The 27,902-nt window shown below is 41.6% G+C and overlaps 1 protein-coding gene across 1 annotated transcript in view; it reads right to left on the minus strand.

Annotated features, from left to right (window-relative positions):
• Positions 1-27,902, minus strand: part of LOC128057631 (ATP-binding cassette sub-family C member 4-like) — a 147,638-nt gene that overhangs the window by 61,189 nt on the left and 58,547 nt on the right. Inside the window, exons 14-20 of the mRNA XM_052650092.1 lie at positions 27,635-27,731; positions 23,813-24,010; positions 22,713-22,853; positions 22,109-22,146; positions 21,318-21,412; positions 15,063-15,209; positions 8,497-8,576 (exon numbers count right to left, since the gene is read on the minus strand). Of these exons, the coding sequence (XP_052506052.1) occupies positions 8,497-8,576; positions 15,063-15,209; positions 21,318-21,412; positions 22,109-22,146; positions 22,713-22,853; positions 23,813-24,010; positions 27,635-27,731 (796 nt within the window). The remainder of the gene's footprint in view (positions 1-8,496; positions 8,577-15,062; positions 15,210-21,317; positions 21,413-22,108; positions 22,147-22,712; positions 22,854-23,812; positions 24,011-27,634; positions 27,732-27,902) is intronic.

The raw sequence follows: 27,902 nt of genomic DNA on the forward strand, positions 1-27,902 counted from the left end.
CTCCAGGTTGGCATTCTTGGTGGAAGCAAGCAGCCTGGTTAGAATGTCCGGATGACTAAGGCAGAGGACATGTCACACCACCTATGGAAGGAAGTCCCATGAGCATCTTTCTTCCTCCGAAAGGATGCTACACTGTGAGCAGCTGTTTAGATGCCACACTAGCATCTAAATGAATTGTAAATGAAATATATAAAAAAGCAGCAAATAAAAGAAAATATTTCCTGTGAAAATGTTAATGGTCTTGTTTAAAAGCCTATCCAAACAAAAAAATTGAAAAACAAGATATTGCTTTATTGCTAGAGGCCATGACAAGTTTTCTCATAACACAGAAGTTACACAATTCTCTAAATCTAGCCAACAAGCAAAGAAGTGATGGCTACCCCATGATCTCAATATCAATTGCAGATGACATTTTATAAGACTTGCCATGAGTCCCAATCTCAAGTATTTCACAGGCTTTATATAATCTCATCCTTATATCAATATGAGGAGGGATTATCCTCTTCATTTACAAAGCAGGAAACTGATACTCAAAGAGGTTTATTGATTTGCCCAGATGTAAGTAATTCAGTCATTATGACCCCAAGTCTTTTCTTTTAATTTCTGTCTGTTACTGTATCACATATAGAGATAAACTTCACATTCTAAAAATTAACATCTAAATAAACTCCTCTGTTACATATTTTACCTTCTGTCTTCATTTTCTAATTCTGTTGGGTTTCTTGCAGTTGTTATCTGTTGTCTCCCATGAGGGGACCATTAGTTTCCAGATTCCAAGCTAATTAGGGAATAACAGCCCGCTAGTTCAGAGAGCAGACTGATCAGCAAAAGATCCTAAAAGCGCTTGCTGGGCTTCCCTGGCAGCTCAGTGGTAAAGAATCTCCATGGGGTCACAATGAGTCGAACAAACTTGGCGACTGAGCAGCAACAGGCGCAGTGTGTTCTGTCTGTAGTTTTTCAGGCACTCTGTCTACCAGATCTAATCCCTTGAATCTATTTGTCATCTCTATTTTATAACCGTGAGGGATTTGACTTAGGTCAAACATGAATGGCCTATTGGTTTTCCCAACTTTCTTTAGTTTAAGCCTGAATTTTGCAATAAGAAGCTGATGATCGGAGCCAGAGTCAGTTCCAGGTCTTGTTTTTGCTAACTGTATAGAGATTCTCCATCTTTGGCTGAAAAGGACATAATCAATCTGATTTCGGTATTGATTATTTTGTGATGTCCATGTGTAGAATCATCCCTTGTGTTGCTGGAAGAGGGTGTTTGCTATGACCAGTGTTTTCTCTTGACAAAACTTTGTTAGCCTTTGCCCTACTTCATTTTGTACTCTAAAGGTCAAACTTGCCTGTTACTCCAGATATCTCTTAATTTCCTACTTTTGCATTCCAATTCCCTATAATGAAAAGGATATCTTTCTTTGGTATTAGTTCTAGAAGGTTTTGTAGGTCTTCATAGAACCAGTCAACTTCAGCTTCTTTGGCATCAGTAGTTGGGGTGTAGACCTGGATTACTATGATGTTGAATGGTTTGCCTTGGAAGTGAAACAAGATCATTCTGTTGTGGTTTATGTGTGTGTATATATATATATATATATATATATATATATATATATATATATAAAATATATATATTTTTTATACTTTACAATATTGTATCGGTTTTGCCATACATTGACATGAATCTGCCATGGGTGTACATGTGTTCCCCATTCTGTCGTTTTTGAGTTTGCACCCAAGTACTGCGTTTCAGACTTTCTTGCTGACTATGAGAGCTACTCCATTCCTTTTAAGGGATTCTTGCCCACAGAATTAGATACAACGGTCATCTGAATTAAATTCATCCATTCCCTTCCATTTTAGTTCATTGATTCCTAAGATGTTGATATTCACTCTTGCCATCCTCCTGCTTAACCACATCCAATTTACCATGATTCATGGACCTAAAATTCCAGGTTCCTATGCAATATTGTTCTTTACAGCATTGGACTTTGCTTTCACCAACAGACACATCTATAACTGAGCATCATTTCTTCTTCAGCCCAGGTGCTTCATTTTTTCTGGAGCTATTAGTAATTGCCCTCCACTCTTCCCCAGTAGTATACTGGACACCTTCCAACCTGGAGGGCTCATCTTCTGGTATCATATCTTTTTGCCTTTTCATACTATTCATGGGGTTCTCATGGCAAGAATACTGGAGTGGTTTGTCATTTTCTCCACCAGTGGACCACATTTTGTCAGAACTCTCCACTATGATCTGTCCATCTTAGTTGGCCCTGCATGACATGGCTCACAGCTTCATTGAGTTACACAAGCCCTTCACCACAACGAGACTGTGATCCATGAAGGGGGAAAGGACATGAACAGTCAGTTATTTAAGCTTAGCCAAGTTGTTGATTCTTTTTTGTTGTTGTTGCTGTTGTTGTTTTCTCTTCCTGAATGAGCGGTGTGTGTGGAAGAAAGGTTTTGCAATTCAGTTTTCCTCAATAAATTATAGCATTTTGCTGAGGGCAGCTGTGTTCAACTTCTCATACTCAAAGCGGTCCCATTTTTTTTTTAATTTAATAAGTTATTTTGGGGAATTTTTAATCTATTATTTTTAATTGAAGGATAATTATAATGTCTAAATCTAACTTCCATATCTTACTTTCATTTTCACTTGTTTTATTAGTAGGAAGACTTCTAGGAGGTGATGATTTCAATGATAAGAAGTGTACATAATTGAGACTCTTTTTACTCAGTGTTATTTGGGACTTTGGAAAATTGTATGAAAATTACATTAATTTGAAATATTTTGGGCCCAATGGTAAGTTTTGAAAACAACTGATTTTTATTCCATGAGTCTACAAAAGAAAGTGCCCATTAAAATTTTCAAGAATTACAAACCTAGAATCTCTGTAATACAAACTCTTGAGATGATATTGATGGGCTTGGAAACTGTCTGACGATCACTTTAATGCAACATAATGCCAGTGTCATCAGACAATGTTTCTCACTTAAAAACACATATGGTGTTTTAAAAATAACCACCCATTACTTAGTGTTCAACATGCATTTAGATGTTATGCAAAAAATAATATTAAAACAGCTTCATTTTATCTTCCCAACATTTATGGAGTTGGTATTATTTTCTCTATGCTACTGAGAGGAGACTGGCTTTGTGGGGCAGAGACAGGAAGAGGAAGAGCTGGAATTCAAGCTTGGAAAGGGAGGCTGCAGGGCTTCCCACACCACTGTACTTTAAAGTTGTTGACATCATAAATGATTATCAGGTAGAATCACACTACATAATTTTTTTTTAATGCTGCTTTCCTTCATCCTTTTTGAAATGGTGAACAGCTCCAATTTGCCCAACAACTATAATGTGACTGAACAGGCAACATATCTGGTATCTGTAAGAGTCAGTGTACAGGATGGTGCACAGACTCATGATTGCCCTCTGTTGGGATGCGGCCTCAGTGACATCGTCTGAGTACATGTTCTGTCCTGAAGGGTAGACTCACGACTCAGAACGCAGGGTTTTCATTAGCTACACTTGGCATCACTACTACAAAATATTAAATAAATTATCTGATATATCTTTTAAGGGAATGAGAAGGAATTAAATAAGGAAAAGTATATGAAATAGACTCTTTAGAAGTATTTTACTTTAAAAATAAAAATGATCAAGAATCTTCCAAGGTTTATCAAATACATCAAGGATAAGCAGAATCATCAAAAATGAGTTTGAAAACACTTGGCATGAACTACATCCTTTGAAACAAACGGAAAAATCCCCTCCAGGCCCTCCCTTCCCTTCTCTCAGCTGGGGATAAAAAGAAAGACTGGGTCCCACATAGGAACTCTGCTTCCAGCAGCACCTTCTGTTCCACCATCCACAGAGGCCTTTCCCTCTCATCTGGGATCAAAGGTCACCTCCTAGAAGCTCGGCCCACCTCCTGGACCAGGCTCCCTAACTGCCTCTAGCCTCCACATCCATTTTGCCTTTCAGACCTTCCTCCACAGAGCTCCCACGATTAGGATTCCAAAGCCATCAAGGGGTGAATCTCTGAATGTCTTCCTTCCCTGGGGGACTGGAAGAGACCCATGAGGGGAGGGCTTTGTGCCTGACTCACCCCTGTACCTCTTGGCCTCAATTCCTTCTTGTTGAAGGGGAGGGCAGAAAAGAGGGAAAAATCATCAACCATACTCCCCTCCCAGAAACCAAAATCTCAAACAACCAACACCACCTCCTCAGACCCTACATTCCAGATGGGCCTCTCTCCTGATTTATTCAAACTCCTTCTGGTCTGTCTTCATCTCAACCTCCTGGATTTGCCTCCTGGACTTGCAGCCCTTTGCTTTCTAACTCCTCCAATCTGAAACCTGCTCCTCAGGTCACCAGATGCCTCCTGATTCCAAATCAACCAACAGGTTTCCGTGGACTCACCTTCTCGTTTGCACTGAACAGACCTGTCCTTCCTCGGGTCTCCACCATATCTTCTCCTCTGTTCCTTGCTGTTCATTATGTGTCTTCTGTAATTCCCTTCTCTCTCTGCTTTCTCTCTGAATATCAGGGCTTCCCTAAGCTTCTGATCTTGGCTCCTAAAATACTTCCCTCTCTCTTGGCAATCTTACCCATCTTCAGAGATTTAGCTACTTGTTCAGTGAAAAATACTCAGGCTCCACGTTCATCCCAGGTCTCTCTCTCAAAGAGCAGACTCTTACTTCCAAGGAACTACAGGACACCTCCACCAAACTTCAAGATAATTGAATTTCAAGTGGTAGAGGAAGGACTAGAAATCAGCTAGACTAAAATTTTCTCTCCTCTTTAATGAGACTATTTTCTGCTGAAATCTGGTGGCATCTACCCCTGTTCCTCTATATGCCATCCAAAACTATGTGACGAATTCTGATTATGATGACTAACTAACCAGATGCTAAGCACACGGCAGAAAAACAACCTTGGCCCAGCTTGGTGTAGCAAAGAAACAGAACCTTTCACAAGACCGTTTCAAAGTAATTCACAATCACTGTCAAAACATGACACTGTTTTTAGGGAAAAATTGTTTCTGGGGATAAATTATGTAGCTAAATCCAACAGGGCACATTTATAAAAGAAGTTTGCAGAAGAGAAAGAAAAATAAACATCTTTTCAATAAGTTATCTGCCTCTGAGTCTCAGCTTAGTTCATATTGGTAATAGTGGAATCCTTGCCCAGAGGCTGTGCTGTCTGCAGGCAAATGTTCATTGCTGCATTTCTATATACAGGTTTTGATACATGCATTTCATTTCCAAAATTAACACTTGGAAAGAAAAATTAAATTCCCCAAGGCTTAATCACTGAAAAGTAGACAGAAATAAATAACAGAAAAAAACATTCCATGTGAGCAAAAATACTGAATGTGGGGATGAGAGCTGAGATGACCCAACATCATTCATTAGAACCTCAAGTTCACAGACAGAGGCTGAATAAAAGATATTCCTATAGGTCTCTCTCTCTCTCTCTTTTTTTTAAAGACAACTTAAGACAAAGCAACCAACTTATGAAAAGAAAATCTGCCTACAAAAACAAAAGACATTTTCTGAGATGACTTTGATCTAGACATCTCTTCAAGAAAATTAGAGATACTAAGGGAACATTTCATGCAAAGATGGGCTCAATAAAGGACAGAAATTATGTACCTAACAGAAGCAGAAGATATTAAGAAGAGGGGGCAAGAATACCCTGCTGCTGCTGCTAAGTCGCTTCAGTTGTGTCCAACTCTGTGCAACCCCATAGACAGCAGCCCACCAGGCTCCCCTGCCCCTGGGATTCTCCAGGCAAGAACGCTGGAGTGGGTTGCCATTTCCTTCTCCAATGGATTAAAATGAAAAGTGAAAGTGAAGTCGCTCAGTCGTGTCCAACTCTTAGCGACCCCATGGACTGCAGCCCACCAGGCTCCTCTGTCCATGGGACTTTCCAGGCAAGAGTACTGGAGTGGGGTGCCATTGCCTTCTTCACAAGAATACATAGAACTATATAAAAAAGATATTCATGATCCAGATAACAGCAATGGCGTGATCACTCACATAGAGCCAGACATCCTGGAACATGAAGTCAAGTGGGCCTTAGGGAGAATCACTACAAACAAAGCTAGTGGAGATGACAGAATTCCAGCTGAGCTATTTCAAATCCTAAAAGATGATGGTGCAAAAGTCCTGCACTCAATATGCCAGCAAATTTGGAAAACTCAGCAGTGGCCACAGGACTGAAGAGATCAGTTTTCATTCCAATCCCAAAGAAGGGCAATGACAAAGAATGTTCAAACTAAAGCACAATTGCACTCATCTCACATACCAGCAAAGTAATGCTCAAAATTATCCAAGTTAGGCTTCAACAGTACATGAACCATGAACTTCCAGATGTTTAAGCTGGATTTCAAAAAGGCAGAGGAACCAGAGATCAAATTGCCAACATCCGTTGGCTCATTGAAAAAGGAACAGAATTCCAGAAAAACATCTACTTCTGCTTTATTGACTATGCCAAAGCCTTTGTGTGGATCCCAACAAACTGGAAAATTCTTAAAGAGATGGGAAAACCAGACCACCTTACCTGACTCCTGAAAAATCTGTATCCAGGTCAAGAAGCAATAGTTAGAACTGGACATAGAAAAACAGACTGGTTCCAAAGTGGAAAAGGATTATGTCAAGGCTGTATATTGTCACCCTGCTTATTTAACTTATATGCAGAGTATATTATGGGAAATGCTGGACTGGATGAAGCACAACCTGGAATCAAGATTGCTGGAAGAAATTACAATAACCTCAGATACACAGATGACATCATCCTTATGGCAGAATATGAAGGACTAAAGAGTCTCTTGACACAAGTGGAAAAGGAGAGTGAAAAAGTTGGCTTAACACTTGGCATTCAGAAAACTAAGACCATGGTATCTGGTCCCATTACTTCATGACAAATAGATGGGGAAACAATGGAAACAGTGTCAGACTTAATTTTGGGGGGCTCCAAAATCACTGCAGATAGTGACTGCAGCCCTGAAATTAAAAGATGTTTGCTTCTTAGAAGAAACAACCTAGACAGCATATTAAAAAGCAGAGACATTACTTTGCTGACAAAGTTCTGTCTAGGCAAAGCTCTGGTTTTTCCAGTAGTCATGTATGGTTATGAGAATTGGACCATAAAGAAAGCTGAGTGCCAAAGAATTGATGCTTTTGAACTGTGGTGTTGGAGAAGACTCTTGAGAGTTCCTTGAACAGCAAGAAGATCAAACCAGTGATTCCTAAAGGAAATCAGTCCCGAATATTCATTGGAAGGACTGATGCTGAAGCTGAAACTCCAATACTTTGGTCACTTGATGTGAAGAACTGACTCATTGGATAAGACTCTGATGCTGTGAAAGACTGAAGGCAGGAGGAGACAGGGACAACAGAGGATGAGACAGTTGAATGGCATCACTGACTCAATGGACATGAGTTTGAGCAAGCTCCGGGAGTTGGTGATGAATGGGGAAGCCTGTTGTTTTGCCGTCCATGGGTCACAAAGAGTGGTATATGACTGAACGACTAAACTGAACTGAATTGTCCTTGTCTGGCTTCCCTAGTTGCTCGGTGGTAAAGAATCTGCCTGCCAATGCAAGAGACTCTAGAGATGTGGATTCAATCCCTGGGTTGTGAAGATCCCCTGGAGAAGGAAATGGCAACCCTCTCCAGTGTTCTTTCCTGAGAAATCCCATGGATAGAGGAGCCTGGTGGACTGCAGTCTATGGGGTCACAAAAGAGCTGGACACAACTTAGTGATCAAACAATGTTTTCCTTGTTAAAATATTATTTTCACCTTATTTTTACCAATCTTTTCTTTGTAAATAACCATACCTGGCTTTATCCAAATAAAATGGTGTGGGAAATATTTGTCCTCTGTGGGAATACAACGCATCATGCTCATGCTCAGTTGTGTCTGACTCTTTTCAGCCCCATGGATGTAGCCCACCAGGCTCCTCTTTCCTTGGAATTTTCTGGACATGAAAACTCAAGAAGGTTGCCAATCCCTTCTCCAAGGCATCTTCCCAACCCAGGAATCGAATCCACATTTTTACATCTCCTGCATTGCCAGGTGAATTCTTTACCACTGAGCCACCTGGAAAGCCCAATACAATGCATAATTTAGTTAACCTAGGCTATCTTTCCATGAGACGTGATTGTTTCTATATTATGAAATGTGCTCACAAGAAAAGGAATCAAGATAACTGGAAGGCAGAGGGAGGATCACTTACCCAGCAATTGCTGCTTCGGACCAACCTTGACGTGACTGTGTAGCCACTCCTGCCCCAGGTGTTCCTCCTGTTAACTCAGCCTCCGAATCACAACCGCACCTTTTTCTCACAAACAAGGCCTTTACTGACAATAACAGGACATATGGCCAGGCTGAAAAGCCCACTCTCTAATGCTATGAAAAATCCTTGAGAAACAGGCTCTCTGCTACTCCCTGTGAGAACTCCGACAGGACTGGTGCATTACCTGGATGAAATCTTGAAATATCACAGGCAGCAAGTCATCCATATGCCCAATGTCTTTGGAGAAACGATTTAAAATTCTTCCTGCAAGAACAGGATATGAGAAATTATTCACTTCCTCAGATAAGAGCTTTAAGAGAAAGAGATTCATGAACAGATGAAAACAATATTTTTGAAATACACGTAATTAGGGACATACCTGGTGGTATAGTGTCCCCAGTGCAGGGGACATGGGTTCGATTCCTGGTCGGGAAAGATGCCACATGCCACAGAGCTACTGAGCCTGTGTGCCACAACTACTGAAGCCCATATATTTAGAGTCAGAGCTCCACCAGCAAGAGAAGCCACCTCAATGAGAAGCCTGCACACTGCAGTGAAAAGTAGCCCTTGCTTCCTGTAACTAGAGAAAGTCCATGCACAGCAACAAAGACCCAGTGCAACCAACAATAAATAAACAAAGACCCAGGGCAACCAACAATAAATAACAAAGACCCAGTGCAACCAACAATAAATAAACAAATCTTTTTTAAAAAAATAAAGTACATGTATTAAATATTTGGACTTCCCTAGTTGCTCAGTGGTAAAGAAACCACCTTGGTATCTCTAATTTTCTTGAAGAGATCTCTAGTCTTTCCCATTCTGTTGTTTTCCTCGATTTCTTTGCACTGATTGCTAAAGAAGGCTTTCTTGTCTCTTCTTGCTATTCTTTGGAACTCTGCATTCAGATGCTTATATCTTTCATTTTCTCCTTTGGCTTTTGCCTCTCTTCTTTTCACAGCTATTTGTAAGGCCTCCCCAGACAGCCATTTTGCTTTTTTGCATTTCTTTTCCATGGGGATGGTCTTGATCCGTGTCTCCTGTACAATGTCACGAACCTCATTCCATAGTTCATCAGGCACTCTACATATCAGATCTAGGCCCTTAAATCTATTTGAGAAATGATATGGACCTAACAGAAGCAGAAGATATTAAGAAGAGGTGGCAAGAATACACAGAAGAACTGTACAAAAAAGATCTTCATGACCCAGATAATCATGATGATGTGATCACTAATCTAGAGCCAGACATCCTGGAAAGTGAAGTCAGGTGGGCCTTGGAAAGCATCACTACGAACAAAGCTAGTGGAGGTGATGGAATTCCAGTTGAGCTGTTTCAAATCCTGAAAGATGATGCTGTGAAAGTGCTGCACTCAATATGCCAGCAAGTTTGGAAAACGAAAAGGTCAGTTTTCATTCCAATCCCAAAGAAAGGCAGTGACAAAGAATGCTCAAACTACCGTACAATTGCACTCATCTCACATGCCAGTAAAGGAATGCTCAAAATTCTCCAAGCCAGGCTTCAGCAATACATGAACCATGAACTCCCTGATGTTCAAGCTTGTTTTAGAAAAGGGAGAGGAACCAGAGATCAAATTGCCAACATTTGCTGGATTATCAAAGAAGCAAGAGAGTTCCAGAAAAACATCTATTTCTGCTTTATTGACTATGCCAAAGCCTTTGACTGTGAGTATCACAATCAACTGTGGAAAATTCTTCAAGAGATGGGAATACCAGACCATCTAACCTGCCTCTTGAGAAATCTGTATGCAGGTCAGGAAGCAACAGTTAGAACTGGACATGGAACAATAGACTGGTTCCAAATAGGAAAAGGAGTACATCAAGGCTGTATATTGTCACCCTGCTTATTTAACTTCTATGCAGAGTACATCATGAGAAACGCTGGACTGGAAGAAACACAAGCTGGAATCAAGATTGCCGGGAGAAATATCACTAACCTCAGATATGCAGATAACACCACCCTTATGGCAGAAAGTGAAGAGAAGCTAAAAAGCCTCTTGATGAAAGTGAAAGAGGAGAGTGAAAAAGTTGGCTTAAAGCTCAACATTCAGAAAATGAAGATCATGGCATCCGGTCCCATCACTTCATGGCAAATAGATGGGGAAACAGTGGAAACAGTGTCAGACTTTATTTTTTTGGGCTCCAAAATCACTGTAGATGGTGACTGCAGCCATGAAATTAAAAGACGCTTACTCCTTGGAAGAAAAGTTATAACCAACCTAGATAGTATATTCAAAAGCAGAGACATTACTTTGCCGACTGAGGTCCGTCTAGTCAAGGCTATGGTTTTTCCTGTGGTCATGTATGGATGTGAGAGTTGGACTGTGAAGAAGGCTGAGCGCCGAAGAATTGATGCTTTTGAACTGTGGTGTTGGAGAAGACTCTTGAGAGTCCCTTGGACTGCAAGGAGATCCAACCAGTCCATTCTGAAGGAGATCAACCCTGGGATTTCTTTGGAAGGAATGATGCTAAAGCTGAAACTCCAGTACTTTGGCCACCTCATGTGAAGTGTTGACTCACTGGAAAAGACTCTGATGCTGGGAGGGATTGGGGGCAGGAGAAGGGGATGACCGAGGATGAGATGGCTGGATGGCATCATGGACTCAATGGACATGAGTCTGAGTGAACTCCGGGAGATGGTGATGAACAGGGAGGCCTGGCGTGTGCTGCGATTCATGGCGTCACAAAGAGTTGGACACGACTGAGCGACTGAACTGAACTGAACTGAAAGAATCCACCTGCCAAGGCAGGAAACATAAGTGACGTGGATTCAATCCCTGGGTTGGGACGATCCCCTGGAGAAGGAAATGGCAACTCACTCCACTGTTCTTGCCTGGGAAACCCATGGACAGAGGAGCCTTGTGAGCTACAGTCTATGGGACTGCAAAAGAGTCAGACAGATATTATTCAGTGATTAAAAAGCAATACATTGAATGTATTACAAATTCATATGAAATAAGCCCATATCAGTGGTAAAAAGAAAGAGAAAATAGGATAATAAGTAAAGAGAAACAAAAATACCACCAAATGGCAGCGGGAAGGGAGTTGAAATTGAGCCCTGATTTTTAAAAGAATGGGGAAATCTTGTGGCAGTATCAAAAATGGTTGGTGGATTTCAGAATGTTCCCTTCCCCTACTTTAGGTCCATCCCATCTGAGACTCATTCCAAATGCTAAATTGATAAATAAACAGTTGCAAATACCTAAGTATGCAACAGTTAAAGCAACAATTAATGCAGCAATTAATACAGCAATTAATCCTAATTGTTATACCGATTTTGCTTTAGTTATGGAGATTAATTTTGCCAAGTGATACTCTCTAAATAAACATATTTATAAACTCTCTGTATTTTTTTTCCCCTCCAGATGACTCACAGCACCTCACATTTTGGGAAATTGCGGATTCTCACCATTTCCAAGTTGTGAGTTTACTACTGGGGTAATAAATCATTATTTTCAGAGATGTACAAGGTACTTTAGCCACCTCATGCGAAGAGTTGACTCACTGGAAAAGACTTTGATGCTGGGAGGGATTGGGGGCAGGAGAAGAAGAGGACGACTGAGGATGAGATGGCTGGATTGCATCACTGACTCGATGGACGCGAGTCTGAGTGAACTCCGGGAGTTGGTGATGGACAGGGAGGCCTGGCGTGCTGCGATTCATGGGGTCACAAAGAGTAGGATACGACTGATGACTGAACTGAACTGACAAGGTGTGATAAGCATAGACTTCTGAATAAGCATCTAAGAAGACCAGAGGGATGTAGGCAGGAAAACAGGAATATTACTAAATTACTAAGAATCAGTTATCATTGATTTTATGTCCCTTCTCAGAATCCACACTAAGAGTATTTCTTAAAGACTGCAGGATTAGAGTATGATAATTTCTAGAAAATATCTGGTATGAACTAAAAATGCCACCTGCCACATCAGGAAACAAAAGATGTTGTAGCCATCGGGACTTGGCAGCCTCGCGTTCAAAGGTGGTGCTCCCTGAGAAGACTCAGGATGAGAAAGCACAGGATACTAGCCCCAGATAGCGCAGGTGCCCATCAAAGGAACTATATAACAGGGAAGAGCCAATTTTGACTCCATGTTGGATCTGTCCTTTGACATTAATGTTGCTATTCATAGCTTTTGTCAGGGAACTCTGCCCTTCTGCCTGAATGTTAAAGTACCGTTTTTCAACTCCCAGGGAGACAATCTGATCTTCACCATATGTGAATGGCTGCAGAAAAGAAAAATTTCCACATAAATAAATCCCCTCCTATTTTGCAAGATAAACGTCCTTTTGACATTACTCTCTCATCTCCTCTCCTCTATGTTCTACAAAAGAACCTGGCATCCAGACCCCAATAAGACCATTATTTTGATAAATTAGTCTGTCATCTTCTCAGTCTGCCAAGTTTCCCAATAAAGTTGTTATTTTTTGCTTTAACGTCTCATCTGTACGACTTATTGGCGTTGTGAAGTAAGCAGCTGCTGCTGCTGCTGCTGCTGCTAAGTCACTTCAGTCGTGTCTGACTCTGTGCGATCCCATAGATGGCAGCCCACCAGGCTTCCCTGTCCCTGGGATTCTCCAAGCAAGACCACTGGAGTGGGTTGCCATTTCCTTCTTCAATGCATGAAAGTAAAAAGTAAAAGTGAAAGTGAAGTCACTCAGTCGTCTCTGACTCTTAGCGACCCCATGGACTGCAGCCTACCAGGCTCCTCTGTCCATGGGATTTTCCAGGCAAGAGTACTGGAGTGGGGTGCCATTGCCTTCTCCGGAAGTAAGCAGAGCGAGCTTGAACTCAGTAACAAGTAACACGGCTATATGTGGTTTTTTCTTAATACCATACCAGAAACAAAGATCAGCATAAACCATCCATTATAAATTCTACTTTTGAAAATAAACACAGGGAAAAGTTTGATTTAATACACTGCTAAAAGAGTAAATAATTGATGCCCCTAAACTTTGGGCCTATCTTTTCAGTACTTATTTGGACTTTTATTTTCTTGAAGGAATGAAGTTCTGATAATAGACACAGTAGGGAGAGACAAGACACATACTGGTATTCCTGCTATTCCAGGATTAGTGACCTTAAAGATTTAAACTTGGTTCCAAATCCTTGAATAATAAATACATCAGCATCTGGAGAAGCCTACAGGTCATCAAGAGCCTGGTTAATCATGGTCACGAGCACGCAGTGGCCATGACAACAGAAATTCAGTCCCACTTGATGCTCCCAAATTTACAACTGTTGCTTCCACATTAACAGGCAAAGTAGAGCAACTTCGCAGCCATAATAGCATGGACTCCTCCAATCACTTCCTTACTCCAGCTTCATAATGAGAACTTTGTGGGGCTCTGTAGTTTACTGTCCTGTGCTCCACACAGTGCCTGAGCCAAACAACACGTGCTGAATAAATCTACACAAGATGCTGCCCTCAACAGTCTTATTTAATCCTCACAACAGTCTTGTGAAACAGGAAGGGCAGCGGTTATTCCTATTTCATAGAAGAGGAAGTTCACAGACACTGTGTCATCATCCTCACTAAGGTTCATTAGGCACTGCCTGTGTGCTAAGTGCTGTGACTGTATTAATCTGTCTAATGCCCACGAAAATCAAGATATTGGTAAGTGTGTGAATAATGTTATTTTATAGGTAAGAAAATCAAGACAAAGAAATTAAATAACTAGCACGTAAATATTAACAAAGCTGTAACTGGCTATTACTTTAGTAACTAGCACCAGGACTGAACCCAGGTAGTTGGCTCCAGAGTCCATACTTAGAACCATGACAACATCCTGCTTTGAGATTTGCCTGCCCAGTAGTATCTATCTGCTTTATCCTTGGTCACACAGCTAGTTGATGACCAGGCTGAGGCTATTCCTATCCTCTTCCAGCCCTCATCCCTGCCTCAACAGGTCCTGTCAATCATCACCTACAAAAAATAAAGCCACCCTGGGTCTCAGCACAAGTCTAACCAACTGAACAGAGTGGACATGTACACTGATTAACTCTTCATAGGAACCCGGGTCAGGAGGCCACCTTCCAAAGCAAGACAGGTCAAAGGCCTCAGGGTAGAGGAAGCAACCACTGGGAAACCTTCAGGGACACTCTTACTTAATACTGAAGATCCACCTGCTAGGTACCACAAGATTCTTAAATGTAACCAAAAGTCTATTGTAAAACTAGAAAGTTGATTTTATTGAAGAGGATGTTTACATTTTAGTGACTCTGTATTTTAATTAATTTTCCATTATATTTAGGTAAAATTCAAAATATGAGCACATGCCAGAGCTCTGTGGTCCCAGAAATGGATGGGCAAAGAAAGAAAGAAACACACAGCCTGTTTTCTGTAGAGATGTTCCTGGAAGAAGGTCCTTCCTAGTTAGCTTAACACTATGTAACACATTTTCAAAACTAGTCAAAAATATTTCAACACATTTGCATCATATTTTGAGTGTTTCATATGCCACATAACAAATGGATTCCTAAATCATCCTGGAAAGTAAACATTCATTTATCTTTATAGACACACATAAATTGGAATAAAAGCTTATATGCTCCTATATTCAGATTTTCTCTGGTAGGAAAAATTATCAATAAAACTTTTTGTAGAAAATGAATAGACACACACAGTGATTTTCTTCCAAGCATCTCTTCCATTTTCAAACATGAAAATGTAATCAGGCACTGAATGTGTTAGCAAGATATATTGACTGAGAAACTTCATGTCTGACTTACCTATTGGATTTCTATTGAAGAACAATACTGGAGCTCTTAAAATGGTCTCCAACATTTTGCTATGCAAAGTTTGTGAAGAATTAACAAGGACGTAGAATATCAATAGAGACCTTGTGACACCAAAAAGGATGGTAGATACAGTTAACCCTGAAATAAAGAAACATCACTCAGCACGAGATATCTGCTTTATCCTCAACAATGCTAAAGTATGCCAGGCAGTTTATAAAGATGCTGTGTATTCTATTCTATAAATAAAGGTTATATAGAGATTTACATATATATACAATATAGAATAAAAAACATATGTGTGTGTGTGTATATATATATGTATGTATATAAAGTGGATTCTGTAAGAGCTTAATGTTTTCACAAAATACACATATAAAGAAAAATATAAAAATTACTGTTTTCCTCTCACTAAATAGAAACAACACGGGGGAAAAATCAAGTGTAAACTACAGTTTCATTTTAGGTTTTCCTAAATTAATTACAAGTTCTAAAAAAACTCACAAGCAAGATAATTATAAAAAGTAGCTGATATTCATCTGTCTGCATTTCAAATCTCACTATTCACAACATGTCCCATAATCTAAAACTGAAGTATATTTTGATACCAGCATGTGAATTAACAGGTAACAGGAGAAATGATTTACCACTTCTTGTAATTTACAAGGAACTTTACTTCCATGTAAAGCAATTTCTTAAGAACTTACGCTATAGCACTGGGAACTCTACTCAGTGCTCTGTGATTACCTGAATGGGAAAGAAATCCAAAAAAGAGAGGAGATATATGTGTGTGTATATATATAGTTGGCTCACTTTGCTGTACAGCAGAAACTAACATGACACTGGGAAGCAACTATCCTGTAATAAAAATTTATAAAAATTTAAAATATTAAAGAAGCTACTTCTATGCCCAAGTAGCTTTAAAAAGTATGAAAAGACCATGTTAAGTTGCAAGCGGGCAATCTCTTGCATAATTGAATTGCAAGAAACTACAAACTATATTTTGACATGAGATAATTAATCTAAATAAGCAACTAATCTCTCACTAAGTGTTTGGTGGTTTAGATGAGAATAAAGAATCTGCCTGCAGTATAGGAGACCCAGGTTCAGTCCCTGTGTTGGGAAGATCCCCTGGAGAAGGGAATTGCTACCTGGTCTAGTATTCTTGCCTGGAGAACACCAAGGACAAAGGAGCCTCGCAGGGGGCCCATAGGGTTACAAAGATAGGACATGACTGAGCAACTAACAGTTTCACTTTCAAAACACTTGTAAATAAATATAATCATTTACATTTATGCTTTATCAATGACATAAATGAGCATTACCATGCATATAAACATTAAAATAGCCCTCTGAACTTCTCTTCAACTCACAATGCTAAATACAGTGGGGATAACATCTATAATAATTATCCCCTCAAGTACCTTTTTCCATTCAACCAACACATCAGTGTTATTTAAATTATGAAAGCTGCTCAAATTCCTGAATTCCATCAATGGGCATTTATTTGTTTAACTCACCATCCAATATGAATGTGTAACAGAATCCCTTCCTTCTTCTTTAAGCCCCCATAGTCCACCAATTGAGAAAGAAAATAGCTAATAGATTCAAGTTTCTTACACAAGTAATCAACAAAATAAATATCTAATTTCATTGAGTGGATTTTTACATGAATCACTCTTTGTAAAAAGCTTATACAAGCATTTCCTGTGAGGACATTCAAATTTTTGTTTAAAAAAATTTATTGGGGTATAGTTGCTGTACGATGAAGTAAATCAGCTATATGTATACAGATATTCCCTCCCTCTTGGACCTCCCCTCTGGTCACCAGAGCACTGAATTGAGCTCCCCGTGCTACACAGCAGCTTCCCACTAGCTAGCTGTCTCACACATGGTAGTGTACATATGTCAGTTCTAATCTCCCAATTCATCTTTCCCACCTCCCCACCCTACCCCCCATGCCCACACTTCTATTCTCCACATCTATGACTCTATTCTTGGCCCTGCAAATAGGTTCATCTGTGACATTTTGTAGATTCCATATATATGCATTAATATAAGCTTTTTTTTTTTGCTTATATTAAAAAAACCAATTACTTTACTTTTACTTTACTCTGTATGACAGACTCTAAGTCCATCCACATCTCTACAAATGACCCAATTGCAGTCATTTCTATGGATAAGTAATATTCCAGTGTATGTATATGTATATATATATATATATATATACCATAAATGAGATGAAAATACAACCCTGAGAATGAGAGGAAATAACTGCAAACTAAGCAACTGAGGCTATGATTTTTCTAGTGGTCATGTATGGATGTGAGAGACTATAAAGAAAGCTGAGTGCCGAAGCATTGATGCTTTTGAACTGTGGTGTTTGAGAAGACTCTTGGGAGTCCCCTGGACTGCAAGGAGATCCAACCAGTCCATCCTGAAGGATATCAGTCCTGAGTGTTCATTGGAAGGACTGATGTTGAAGCTGAAGCTCCAGTACTTTGGTCACCTGATGTGTAGAGATGACTCATTTGAAAAGACCCTGATGCTGGGAAGTATTGAGGGCAGGAGGAGAAGGGGATGACAGAGGATGAGACGGTTGGATGGCATCACAGACTCAATGGACATGGGTTTGGGTGGACTCTGGGAGTTGGTGTTGGACAGGGAGGCCTGGTGTGCTGCGGTTCATGGGGTTGCAAAGAGTTGGACAAGACTGAGTGACTGAACTGAACTGAAGCAACTGACCAGGGATTAATCTTCATAATACGAAGCAGCTCATGGAGCTCGATTAAAACAAAAAAAAAAACAACCAGTCCAATCAAAAAGTGGGCAGGAGACCTAAAGAGACATTTCTCCAAAGAAGACACACAGATGGCCAAGAGGCATATAAAAAGATGCTCAACATCACTTTTAGAGAAGTGAGATCAAAACTACAATAAGGTATCACCTCACACCAGTCAGGATGGCCCTCATCAAAAAGTATGAAAACAATAAATGCTAGAGAGGGTGTGGAGAAGAGAGAGCCCTCTTGCACTGTGTTGGGAATGTAAATGGATACAGCCACTAGGGAGTACTGTCATTGTTGTTCAGTCACTCAGTAGTGGCTGACTCTAAAACCTCATGAACAGCAGCATGCCAGGCTTCCGTGTCCTTCACTATCTCCCGGAGCTTGCTCAGGATCATGTCCACTGAATCAGTGATGCCATCCAACCATCTCATCCTCTGTCACCTTCTTCTTTTCCTGCCCTCAGACTTTCCTAGCATCAGGGTCTTTTCCAGTGAGTCAACTCCTTGCATTAGGTGGCTAAATTACTGGAGCTTCAGCTTCATCATCAGTTCTTCCAATGAATATTCCGGGTTGATTTCCTTTAGGACTGACTGGTTTAATCTCCTTGCTATCCAAGGAACTCTCAAGATTCTTCTTCAGCACCACACTTCAAAATAATCCATTCTTTGGTGTACAGCATTCTTTATGGGCCAACTCTCACCTCTGTACATGATTACTGGAAAAACCATAGTTTTGACTATATCGACCTTTGTCAGCAAAGTGATGTCTCTGCCTTTTAATACACTGTCTAGATTTGTCTCAGCTTTTCTTCCAAGGAGCAAGCATCTTTTAATTTCATGGGTGTAGTCATTGTCCACAGTGATTTTGGAGCCCAAGAAAATAAAGTCACTGTTTCCACTGTTTCCTCATTTACTTGCCATGAAGTGATGGGACTAGATGCCATGATCTTAGTATTATGAATGTTGAGTTTTAAGCCATTAAAAAAATGTATATTTATTTATTTGACTGTGCCAGGTCTTAGTTGCAACATGTGGGATCTAGTTTCCTGACCAGGGATGAACCCAGGCCCCTCTGCATTGGGAGCTCAGAGTCTTAGCCACTGGACCACCAGGGAAGTCCCTTAAGCAAGCTTTTTTCACTCTCCTCTTTCACCTTCATCAAGAGACTCTTCAGTTCCTCTTCACTTTCTGCCATAAGGGCAGTGTCATCTGCATATCTGAGGATATTGACAATTCTCCTGGCAATCTTGATTCCAGCTTGGCGGTTATCCAACCTGGCATTTTGCGTGATTTAGTCTTCATAGAAGTTATATAAACAGGATGACAATATACAGCCTTGACATACTCCTTGCCCTACTTGGAACCAATCCATTGTTCCATGCCCAGTTCTGTTACTTCTTGATCTGCATACAGGTTTCTCAGGAGGCAGGTAAGGTGATCTGCTATTCCAGTATGGAAACTCCTTAAAAAACTAAAAATAGAACTACCATATGACCCAGCAATCCTACTACTGGGGTACCCTGAGAAAACCATAATTAAAAAAGACACATGAACCGCAATGATCATAGCACCACTATTTACAATAGCCAGATTTGGACTGTGAACAAAGCTGAGCACCAAATAATTGATGCTTTTGAACTGTGGTGTTGGAGAAGACTCTTGAGAGTCCCTTGGACTGCAAGGAGATTCAACCAGTCCACTCTAAAGGAGATCAGCCCTGGGTGTTCTTTGGAAAGACTGATGCTAAAGCTGAAACTCCAGTACTTTGGCCACCTCATGTGAAGAGTTGACTCATTGGAAAAAACTCTGATGCTGGGAGAGATTAGGGGTAGGAGGAAAAGGGGACGACAGAGGATGAGATGGCTGGATGGCATCACCGACTCAATGGACGTGAGTTTGAGTGAACTCCAGGAGATGGTGATGGACAGGAAGGCCTGGTGTGCTGCGATTCATGGGGTCTCAAAGAGTCGGACATGACTGAGCAACTGAACTGACTGAACTGACTGGACATGAAGCAACCTAAAGGTCCATCAGCAGATGACTGGATAAAGAATGTATTTAAAATTTTAGGTGAAGATATGCTTTAAATAGTATGTAATGCTATAGATATTCTAAATACTTTTGTGAATAGAGACAGTCATGTTAATACTAGTCTGCTAAACCAAATGTTAAATTAATCACACAGTTGGGGAGGAGATAACACTGTGATCTCAAGGGAAGAAAGAGATGGAATCTAATCCCAGACTTTGGATTTCCTCTACTTAGCTTCTCAAATAACTAGTGAAGCCCAAGATGGGCAGTGTGGTAAAGAGGAGCACGCATACCTTGGAGGGAATAATGCTTTTATTTGGGGTCCATGATGCCAGAGGATTTCATCCAAGATCAATAAAAGTCAAGGTTTATTCAGACAGAATTCAAAAATTTGAACCACAGGGTGGGGATCCATTTCCAATCTCCTTGCCCACCCATATAATGATATAGCTCAGCTCAGCTCAGTCGCTCAGTCGTCTCTGACTCTTTGCGACCCCATGAACTGCAGCACGCCAGGCCTCCCTATCCATCACCAACTCCCGGAGTTCACTCAAACTCATGTCCATCGAGGCGGTGATGCCATCCAGCCATCTAATCCTCTGTCGTCCCCTTCTCCTCCTGCCCCCAATCCCTCCCAGCATCAGAGTCTTTTCCAATGAGTCAGCCCTTCGCATCAGGTGGCCAAAGTATTGGAGTTTCAGCTTCAACATCAGTCCTTCCAATGAACACCCAGGACTGATCTCCTTCAGAATGGACTGGTTGGATCTCCTTGCAGTCCAAGGGACTCTCAAGAGTCTTCTCCAACACCACAGTTCAAAAGCATCAATTATTCTGTGCTCAGCTTTCTTCACAGTCTAACTCTCATATCCATACATGACCATTGGAAAAACCATAGCCTTGACTAGACAGAGCTTTGTTAGCAAAGTAATGTCTCTGCTTTTTAATATGATATCTAGCTTGGTCATAACTTTCCTTTCAAGGAGTAAGCGTCTTTTAATTTCATGGCTGCAATCACCATCTGTAGTGATTTTGGAGCCCAAAGAAATAAAGTCTGACACTGTTTCCACTGTTTCCCCATCTATTTCTCATGAAGTGATGGGACCATGAAGTGATAATGATATAAGATTTAGGTAAAACAACCTATTAGAATAGACAATAGCCACATATTTTCAATGGTTGATTTTCTGAATAGCCAACCCTGGTTTAACTACCAAAATCCAGTACATGGCAAAGTAAGAGTCTTCATTCAACCTCTTTTCTTCTAGTAAATCTTTAAAATAATTATTCAAGTTAATTCACAGAGTAAATCCAATTCAGACACTCAATCTGTTAAGATATTACTGAATTACTCCTAAAAGCCCTAGTTGCTCATACAGACTCATTGTAAACACTTTAGACTCAGGTATAATGGAGCGGATGACTCAACTTCACCTGAATACACTCTTAGGTACCAGTTCAGAATCAACAGTACATCTTCACCTTCTTTTACAAGTTCCCCAAAATACAGGTCACTTTCTACATTCGCCCTAAGAACAGGAAAGAAAAAATATTACACTGCAAATATACATAGAACTTACACACACACACAAAAAAAAATTACCTCAGTTTGAGAAACGTGTTTCATGCTGGAAAGTGTTTCCCAACTCGCAAGACCCTCTGTGTGTCTCCCTTTTAAAAATCTGAATCATGACTTTCAGTTCTCAAAACTGTCTGTGAAGACAGACTTAGAAAGTGAACTTGTGGTTACTAGAGGGGAAGGGATAGTTAGGGAGATTGTGATGGTCATGCACATACTATATTTAAAATAGATAACCAACAATGACTTATTGTATAGCACATGGAACAGGAACTCTGCTCACTGCTGTATGGCAGCCTGGATAGGAGGGGACTTGGGGAAGGATGCATACATGCATATGTATGGCTGACTTTCACTGTTCACCTGAAACTATCACAACATGGTTAAGTGGCTATTTTTCAATACAAAAGAAAAAGTTCAGAAAAAGAAAAAAAAAAATGTCTGTAAAGAAGCTTCTAAAGAGAGGGACAAGGGGAGAGACCATGGGGTGATCATACTCACCTGCAAGAAGTTTACTTTTTCTTCAGGGAAACTATGTAAGGCCATAACAGGAGACGAAACAAGCCCCACCTCCACCCGACTCTGTGGGAAAGTGAAGCTTCGTGTAGATTTCACAGCACTTTGGGTTAGACCAGGAGCCACTCACCAGTATGCAAGCCACCAATCCTGCAGGACGTAGGCAACCTGGAGCAGGAAACAGCAGTCACTCACACACTGACATCACTGAGCCCTCACATCCGCTCACTAGGATGGGGGACAGAAAGGCTCCAGAACACGGAGACGGTCCTTCCAGCTCAGGTCTGCACCAAGCCCCATGCCCCATATGACCACAGGTCAGGGGAGGGCATGCTACATTTTAAAATCTTTAAAAGATATCCCCCTTTTCCCAGAAGACTTTGCTCAACACATATGGCAATGTCAATGCAAACCCAAGTGGACTTAAAATGCAGGAATAGCACTGTGGTGGCCTCGTCCACTCAGATGAAGGCCTGAGAGCAAATCCTGAGGCTTCCTGGAGGAGGAAGAAATTCTGCCTCAAGACATCAGGGTCAGCTCCTGCCTGAGATTCCAACCTGCAGAGCTGCCTTCCTGATTTCACATTCACCCAGCAAGATCCCACAACTTCAGCCAGTTTTTAAAAACAAATCTCTTAAAACACATATCTAAGAATAATTATAAAATAAATATAGTATAAATAGTATATAAACAACAAGCTGAGGGCATAAACCAAAATAAATGCCCTTACATACCTGAGCTGCGATGTTCACTAGAATAAGGAAGAGGATGACAGACCAGCCAGCACTGGCTGTGAAGTAATTCTTATAGGTCTTAAAACCAACTTTTCCTTCCAAATGGTCCTCTAGAGGTAGTGTAACCTGTATGTTCTCAGTCTGGAAGGAAAAAAAGGCAGTGAGATATGAAATTCTAAATAACGAACTCCCAGTTTCAAGAGTTCAACAATGCCCTCCACTGCAAAGCTGTGGGAAACAGACACATCTCACACACTGAGAAGACCACCAAGATGGTCTATCCTCCGGAGAAGGGTGTGGGAATATCTGGCCAAACCGTGTGTGCATTTAGCCTTGGACCCAGCCATCCCACTTCTAGGAATCCATTAGAAATAAGGAAACATCATTTGCACGAGGTTATGCACTGCTGGGGGACTTTGCTTAAAGTCGATCATGACTCTCAGCATAAGTATAATACACCTGATTCAAGTATAAAGACAGAAGCTTATTCTAAAATAATATATAAAATTATGGAGTTAATGTATCTCTCTAGATGATTTGTGTCACTCAATGATGGAGACATAAAATGCAGTTGGGGCTCAAAAGGTGAAGTTGGAAACTAACTCCAAAGTGTCTACTGTGTGTCAGGTCCTTTGCACACGTTACCTCTGACCATGGGGCAAAATATTACCATCAGTCACCTGCAGTGCCAGGACATTCCAACATATGTAGCTGATTTAATGTGATTACCGGAGGACTCAGTCTAAGGATGTCTTCCATTAAGCGTCTGGATGAATAAGGGAACCTGGGGACCGCCAGAGCAAGTAGGATGTAACTACAGTAAATTGAAGAGTTCTCATATCAGTGAGAGCCACATGCATCCAGAAATTCAGAAGTGCACCCACTCCTGGTCTCCATAAAAGTCTCCATCCTACACCCAGAGGAGAACCCCAAGCAGGCTTGCTCCTTTCATGCTTTTCTATCAATTCCATGGAATAAGACTTTGGGAACCTTAGGGCCTACTTTGGGACAAATAAAGATGTCACGAGCGAGCAGAATGGAGGTCCATGAAGTCACCAAGAGCAGATAGAACCAGGTGTGTTGCAGGCTGAGAAACTCACATCTTGGTCCTCTGGAGCCACATCTTTCAATGAGGGTCTGGGAGACTGTAGAGATGAACCCAAAGACTCAGAGATCAGAGTGGGAGTTCCTAGAGCTGGAGATGGTTCAGACTGCTTATTTCCCTTCTCACAAAGGGAAGAGATATCTATCTGAGATTTCAGGAGCTCAGAGTAAATCCTCTTGTACACTATTTTGCCCTAAAATAAAAAAAAATAATAATAATAATAATAATTTTTTAGAGGAATTAATTTACATGTGATAATGTTGTGTTAGTTGCTGAGCTGTGTCTGACTCTTTTTGACCCCATGGACTGTAGCCTGCCTGGCTTCTCTGTCCATGGGATTCTCCAGGCAATAATACTTGAGTGGGTTGCCATTCCCTTCTCCAGGGATCTTCCTGACTCAGGGATTGAACCCAGGTTTCCCGCACTGCAGGCAGATTCTTTACCATCTGAGCCACCAGGGAAGCCCTCGATAATATTAAACCAACTGAAATACTAATCACAAAAAGTTATTTGGTCTTAAATTATAATATTTGAAGAAAATAAAGATCTCTGGGTCTAGAATTCTTGTTGAGAAATCTAGTCAACTCAACACAGAACTGAGCATTCTGTTCTCTGCCAAACCCTGTGTTAGGTGCTGGGGGATTTGAAAGAAACGTGTGCTCATGGGTTAAAAATGGAGGTCGTTCACCATAACTACCGTGGGGACTTAGGGAAGCAAGAAATACAGAAGTTGCTGGGAGGATCAGCACAGTCTCTAGAGAAAACATGAGAACTGAGAGAAACCTCATGTGAAAAGCAGAATTTTAAAAAACGCTTGGGAGAATATTCCAGAAAAGAAAATTACTGACACAGAGGTGGGCACGAGCACATCTGCATGGGTAAGAGTCGCTCATCAAATTTCACTGACCACCGTCACTATCACAGTATCATGTGCCCAGCTGGGACAGGACATGTAGGAACCAGCCCTGAACAGAGAACCCATAAGCTGCATGGTCTTTACAACTGTCTGGAGGACTTAGAATGCATTCTAGGGTCACAAGGATCAAGGAAGTCCCTAGATGAAAATTCAATGTTCCATTTATTAAAGTAACTGAACAAGGAGGCCATGAGGCTGGGGTGTCGCTAATGCTTGGCAGTCTGTGCCCGCAAATCAAAACCTAAGCCGTAATCAGTGTACACAGATCCAAGAAAAAACTTAGCACCAACCAACCACAAGTAGCCAACAAGGCTTCCCCAATCAGGCAGCTGATTAAACTACAGCCAATCTAATCATGTTCTTTGAACATGTGTGGGGAGTTGGTGATGGACAGGGAGGCCTGGCGTGCTGCAGTCCATGAGGTCGCAAAGAGTCGGACACGACGGAGAGACTGAACTGAACTGAACTGACACATCCTTGCACAGTTTCCCTCCCTTACAAAGTCATATGGAATAATGTGCAGATGTTTCACTACTTTCTGATCCTGAAACAAGATGCAGCTGATCACTCAGTGGCAAACAAAACACTAGGGAAAAAAATCTCATGATGCAAAACTCATCAAATAAGAGCAACTCTGGGTAAGGCAGCTCAGGTGGAAGAAGATGGCCCAGGACCCTAGTTAGGACCATCTCCTCTCTGCTGTGAGAGAGGGACCAGACAATGAGGATGGACCCCGATATATCCAGGGGTGCTCACCAGTGGAGAGATAGTTGTTTTGTTAGTAGTAAAACTGAGGGTAGTGTCCTCAACGGAAGCAATAAGGTGACCGTAAAACATCTAGGGAGTGGTTAAATGGGCAGAATACTGCCCATTGAGCCTTTGCTCATAACCCTGTCAACACTGAGTTTTACACACTAGAATCGCCCCTTCTGTGCATGAAATCAACTGCTCTCAAGCTTGAAAAACCATAGGCTCTCCCCCTATTGCTAGAGAAGTGTAGAGGAATTCACACATGGAACTGCTTCTAGAGAGACAGAGGTTCTGTATTTTAATAATCTTGGAGCAGAGATTCATTTCATAAGTCAGGGATCTGACCAAGGGCCTGTGGAACAGTCAGGGGTTAACGACAAAGGCACTGAAGCCCAGAGGTAAATGAGCCAAGAAGTGAAGCATCAAACTACCACCAAGTCTGAAAACTTCTCACTAATCTCCACCCCACCTCCCAACCATGCTAGGAGCTGTGGGTTGGATGGTGCCCCTCCTCAAAATGATAAGTTCAAATGTGACACCTGTGAGTATGACCTTATTTGGAAACAGGGTCTTTGCAGATGCAATCAAGTTAAGATGAGGTCATACTGGTGCAGGGTGACCCTAAATCCAGTATGACTGACGTCCTCATGAGAAGGGACTCAGACACGGGGACAATGGCCATGTGGCATTAGAGGCAGATACTGCAGTGCTGCAGTTAGAAGCCAAGGAACACCAAGGAAGGCCAGTGAACATCAGAGGCTGGAGGGAAGGACTGTCCCCTGGAGCCGTCAGGGAGAGCACGGCCCTGCCAGCACCTGGATTTGGGATTTGTAGCCAGAAGGCAAAGGCGCCCCACTCCAGTACTCTTGCCTGGCAAATCCCATGGACGGAGGAGCCTGGTGGGCTGCAGTCCATGGGGTTGCTGGGAGTCAGACACGACTGAGCGACTTCCCTTTCACTTTTCACTTTCATGCATTGGAGAAGGAAATGGCAACCCACTCCAGTGTTCTTGCCTGGAGAATCCCAGGGACAGGGGAGCCTGGTGGGCTGCCGTCTCTGGGGTTGCACAGAGACGGAAACGACTGAAGCGACTTAGCAGCAGCAGCAGCAGCAGCAGTCTCCAGAACAGGGAAACGATAAACTTCTGTTGAAGTCACTCAGTTCACGGTACTTCATCATGGCAGCTCTAGAAACTGGTACTCTAGCCTGAGACACACTTGTGTCTTCTCAGCTTTACTAAGACTTCAAATTGCTTCTGCTGTCACCCCTCAAGTGACCATCATAGAAATCTCTCAAATTTGATGTCAGACCACATTGTTGCTCTGCTCTGGACCATCCAAGACTTCCGTCTCACTTCCAGTCCCCTGCCCACTGCTCGGAGACCAGCTCCTTCCACATCCCCTCCCCACTCCCCTCAGACACGCGGGCCTTCCTGCTGTTCCTCCAACCTGCCAGGTCAGCTCCTTCCTTAGCACCCCCTGCCTCAGGCCCCCTCCCCCAGGTGTTGCAAGGCCCCCACCTTCATGTCACTCAGACCCCATGAGGCACCAGCTCCTCAGGGAGGCAGCCAGGATGTCAGCCTCACTCCATCTTTGTCACATCTGTCCCCATAAGAACAGGAGAGCTTTGTCCTCCTGCTACACACATGAGAGACCTGGGCAGTGAGACCAGCAATTGGAGACACCAGCAGAGTGGGCATCTCTGACCCAGGTGCTCGGCTACCCAACCTCACTTCTGGTGTTAATGCAATATGCTCTTTAGGCAACCTAGGTATGACAATCACCTGGACACCAGCAGACCATAGAATCTCTAATTTCTAAGTAATACACTTTGACTTAAGTCATGGAAGAGGAAAATAAAAAGTTCTAAATAAAATTACATCATTATCCTTAAGAAATTTCATTAGAATAGGGATGATTCAATAACCCTGTGGTTTCACTTTTACACACTTCAGTTTTACATGGCTTAGAGTGTAGTAGTGACATCCTTTAGAGTCATCCTCCAAGGTGTGAACACCAGCTCTGAGAAGGGGGTGAAAAACAGGGAGAAGACAGTGTTTACCACTAACCCAAGGAAAGTGACCAGAAAGGAGGTCCGTCCTTCAACATACGTGGGTGCTAGCAATTCCACAGACTTCTAGAAATTACTTACATTTTTCAATGCCAGAATCTGACTTGTATCTTTAAGGTATTGAAACTGATGAGTGACTAAAATTGTGATCTTATTCTTCAAGGCCTGACAAATACACCTACAAATGTAAAAGGTACAGAAAGCAAAAGCACATTAATGGAGTGCTGCAGATTGAAAACATATTTTGAAAAGAGAGACAAAGACCACACAGCAGTCAAAGATCTTTAGTTTAAATGCGAATCAGTAATAACAATTAAATAAACATAACTCAATTAATCCAACTAGGTTC

Source organism: Budorcas taxicolor, chromosome 12 (assembly GCF_023091745.1).
Source record: "Budorcas taxicolor isolate Tak-1 chromosome 12, Takin1.1, whole genome shotgun sequence".
Lineage (NCBI taxonomy): Eukaryota > Metazoa > Chordata > Mammalia > Artiodactyla > Bovidae > Budorcas > Budorcas taxicolor.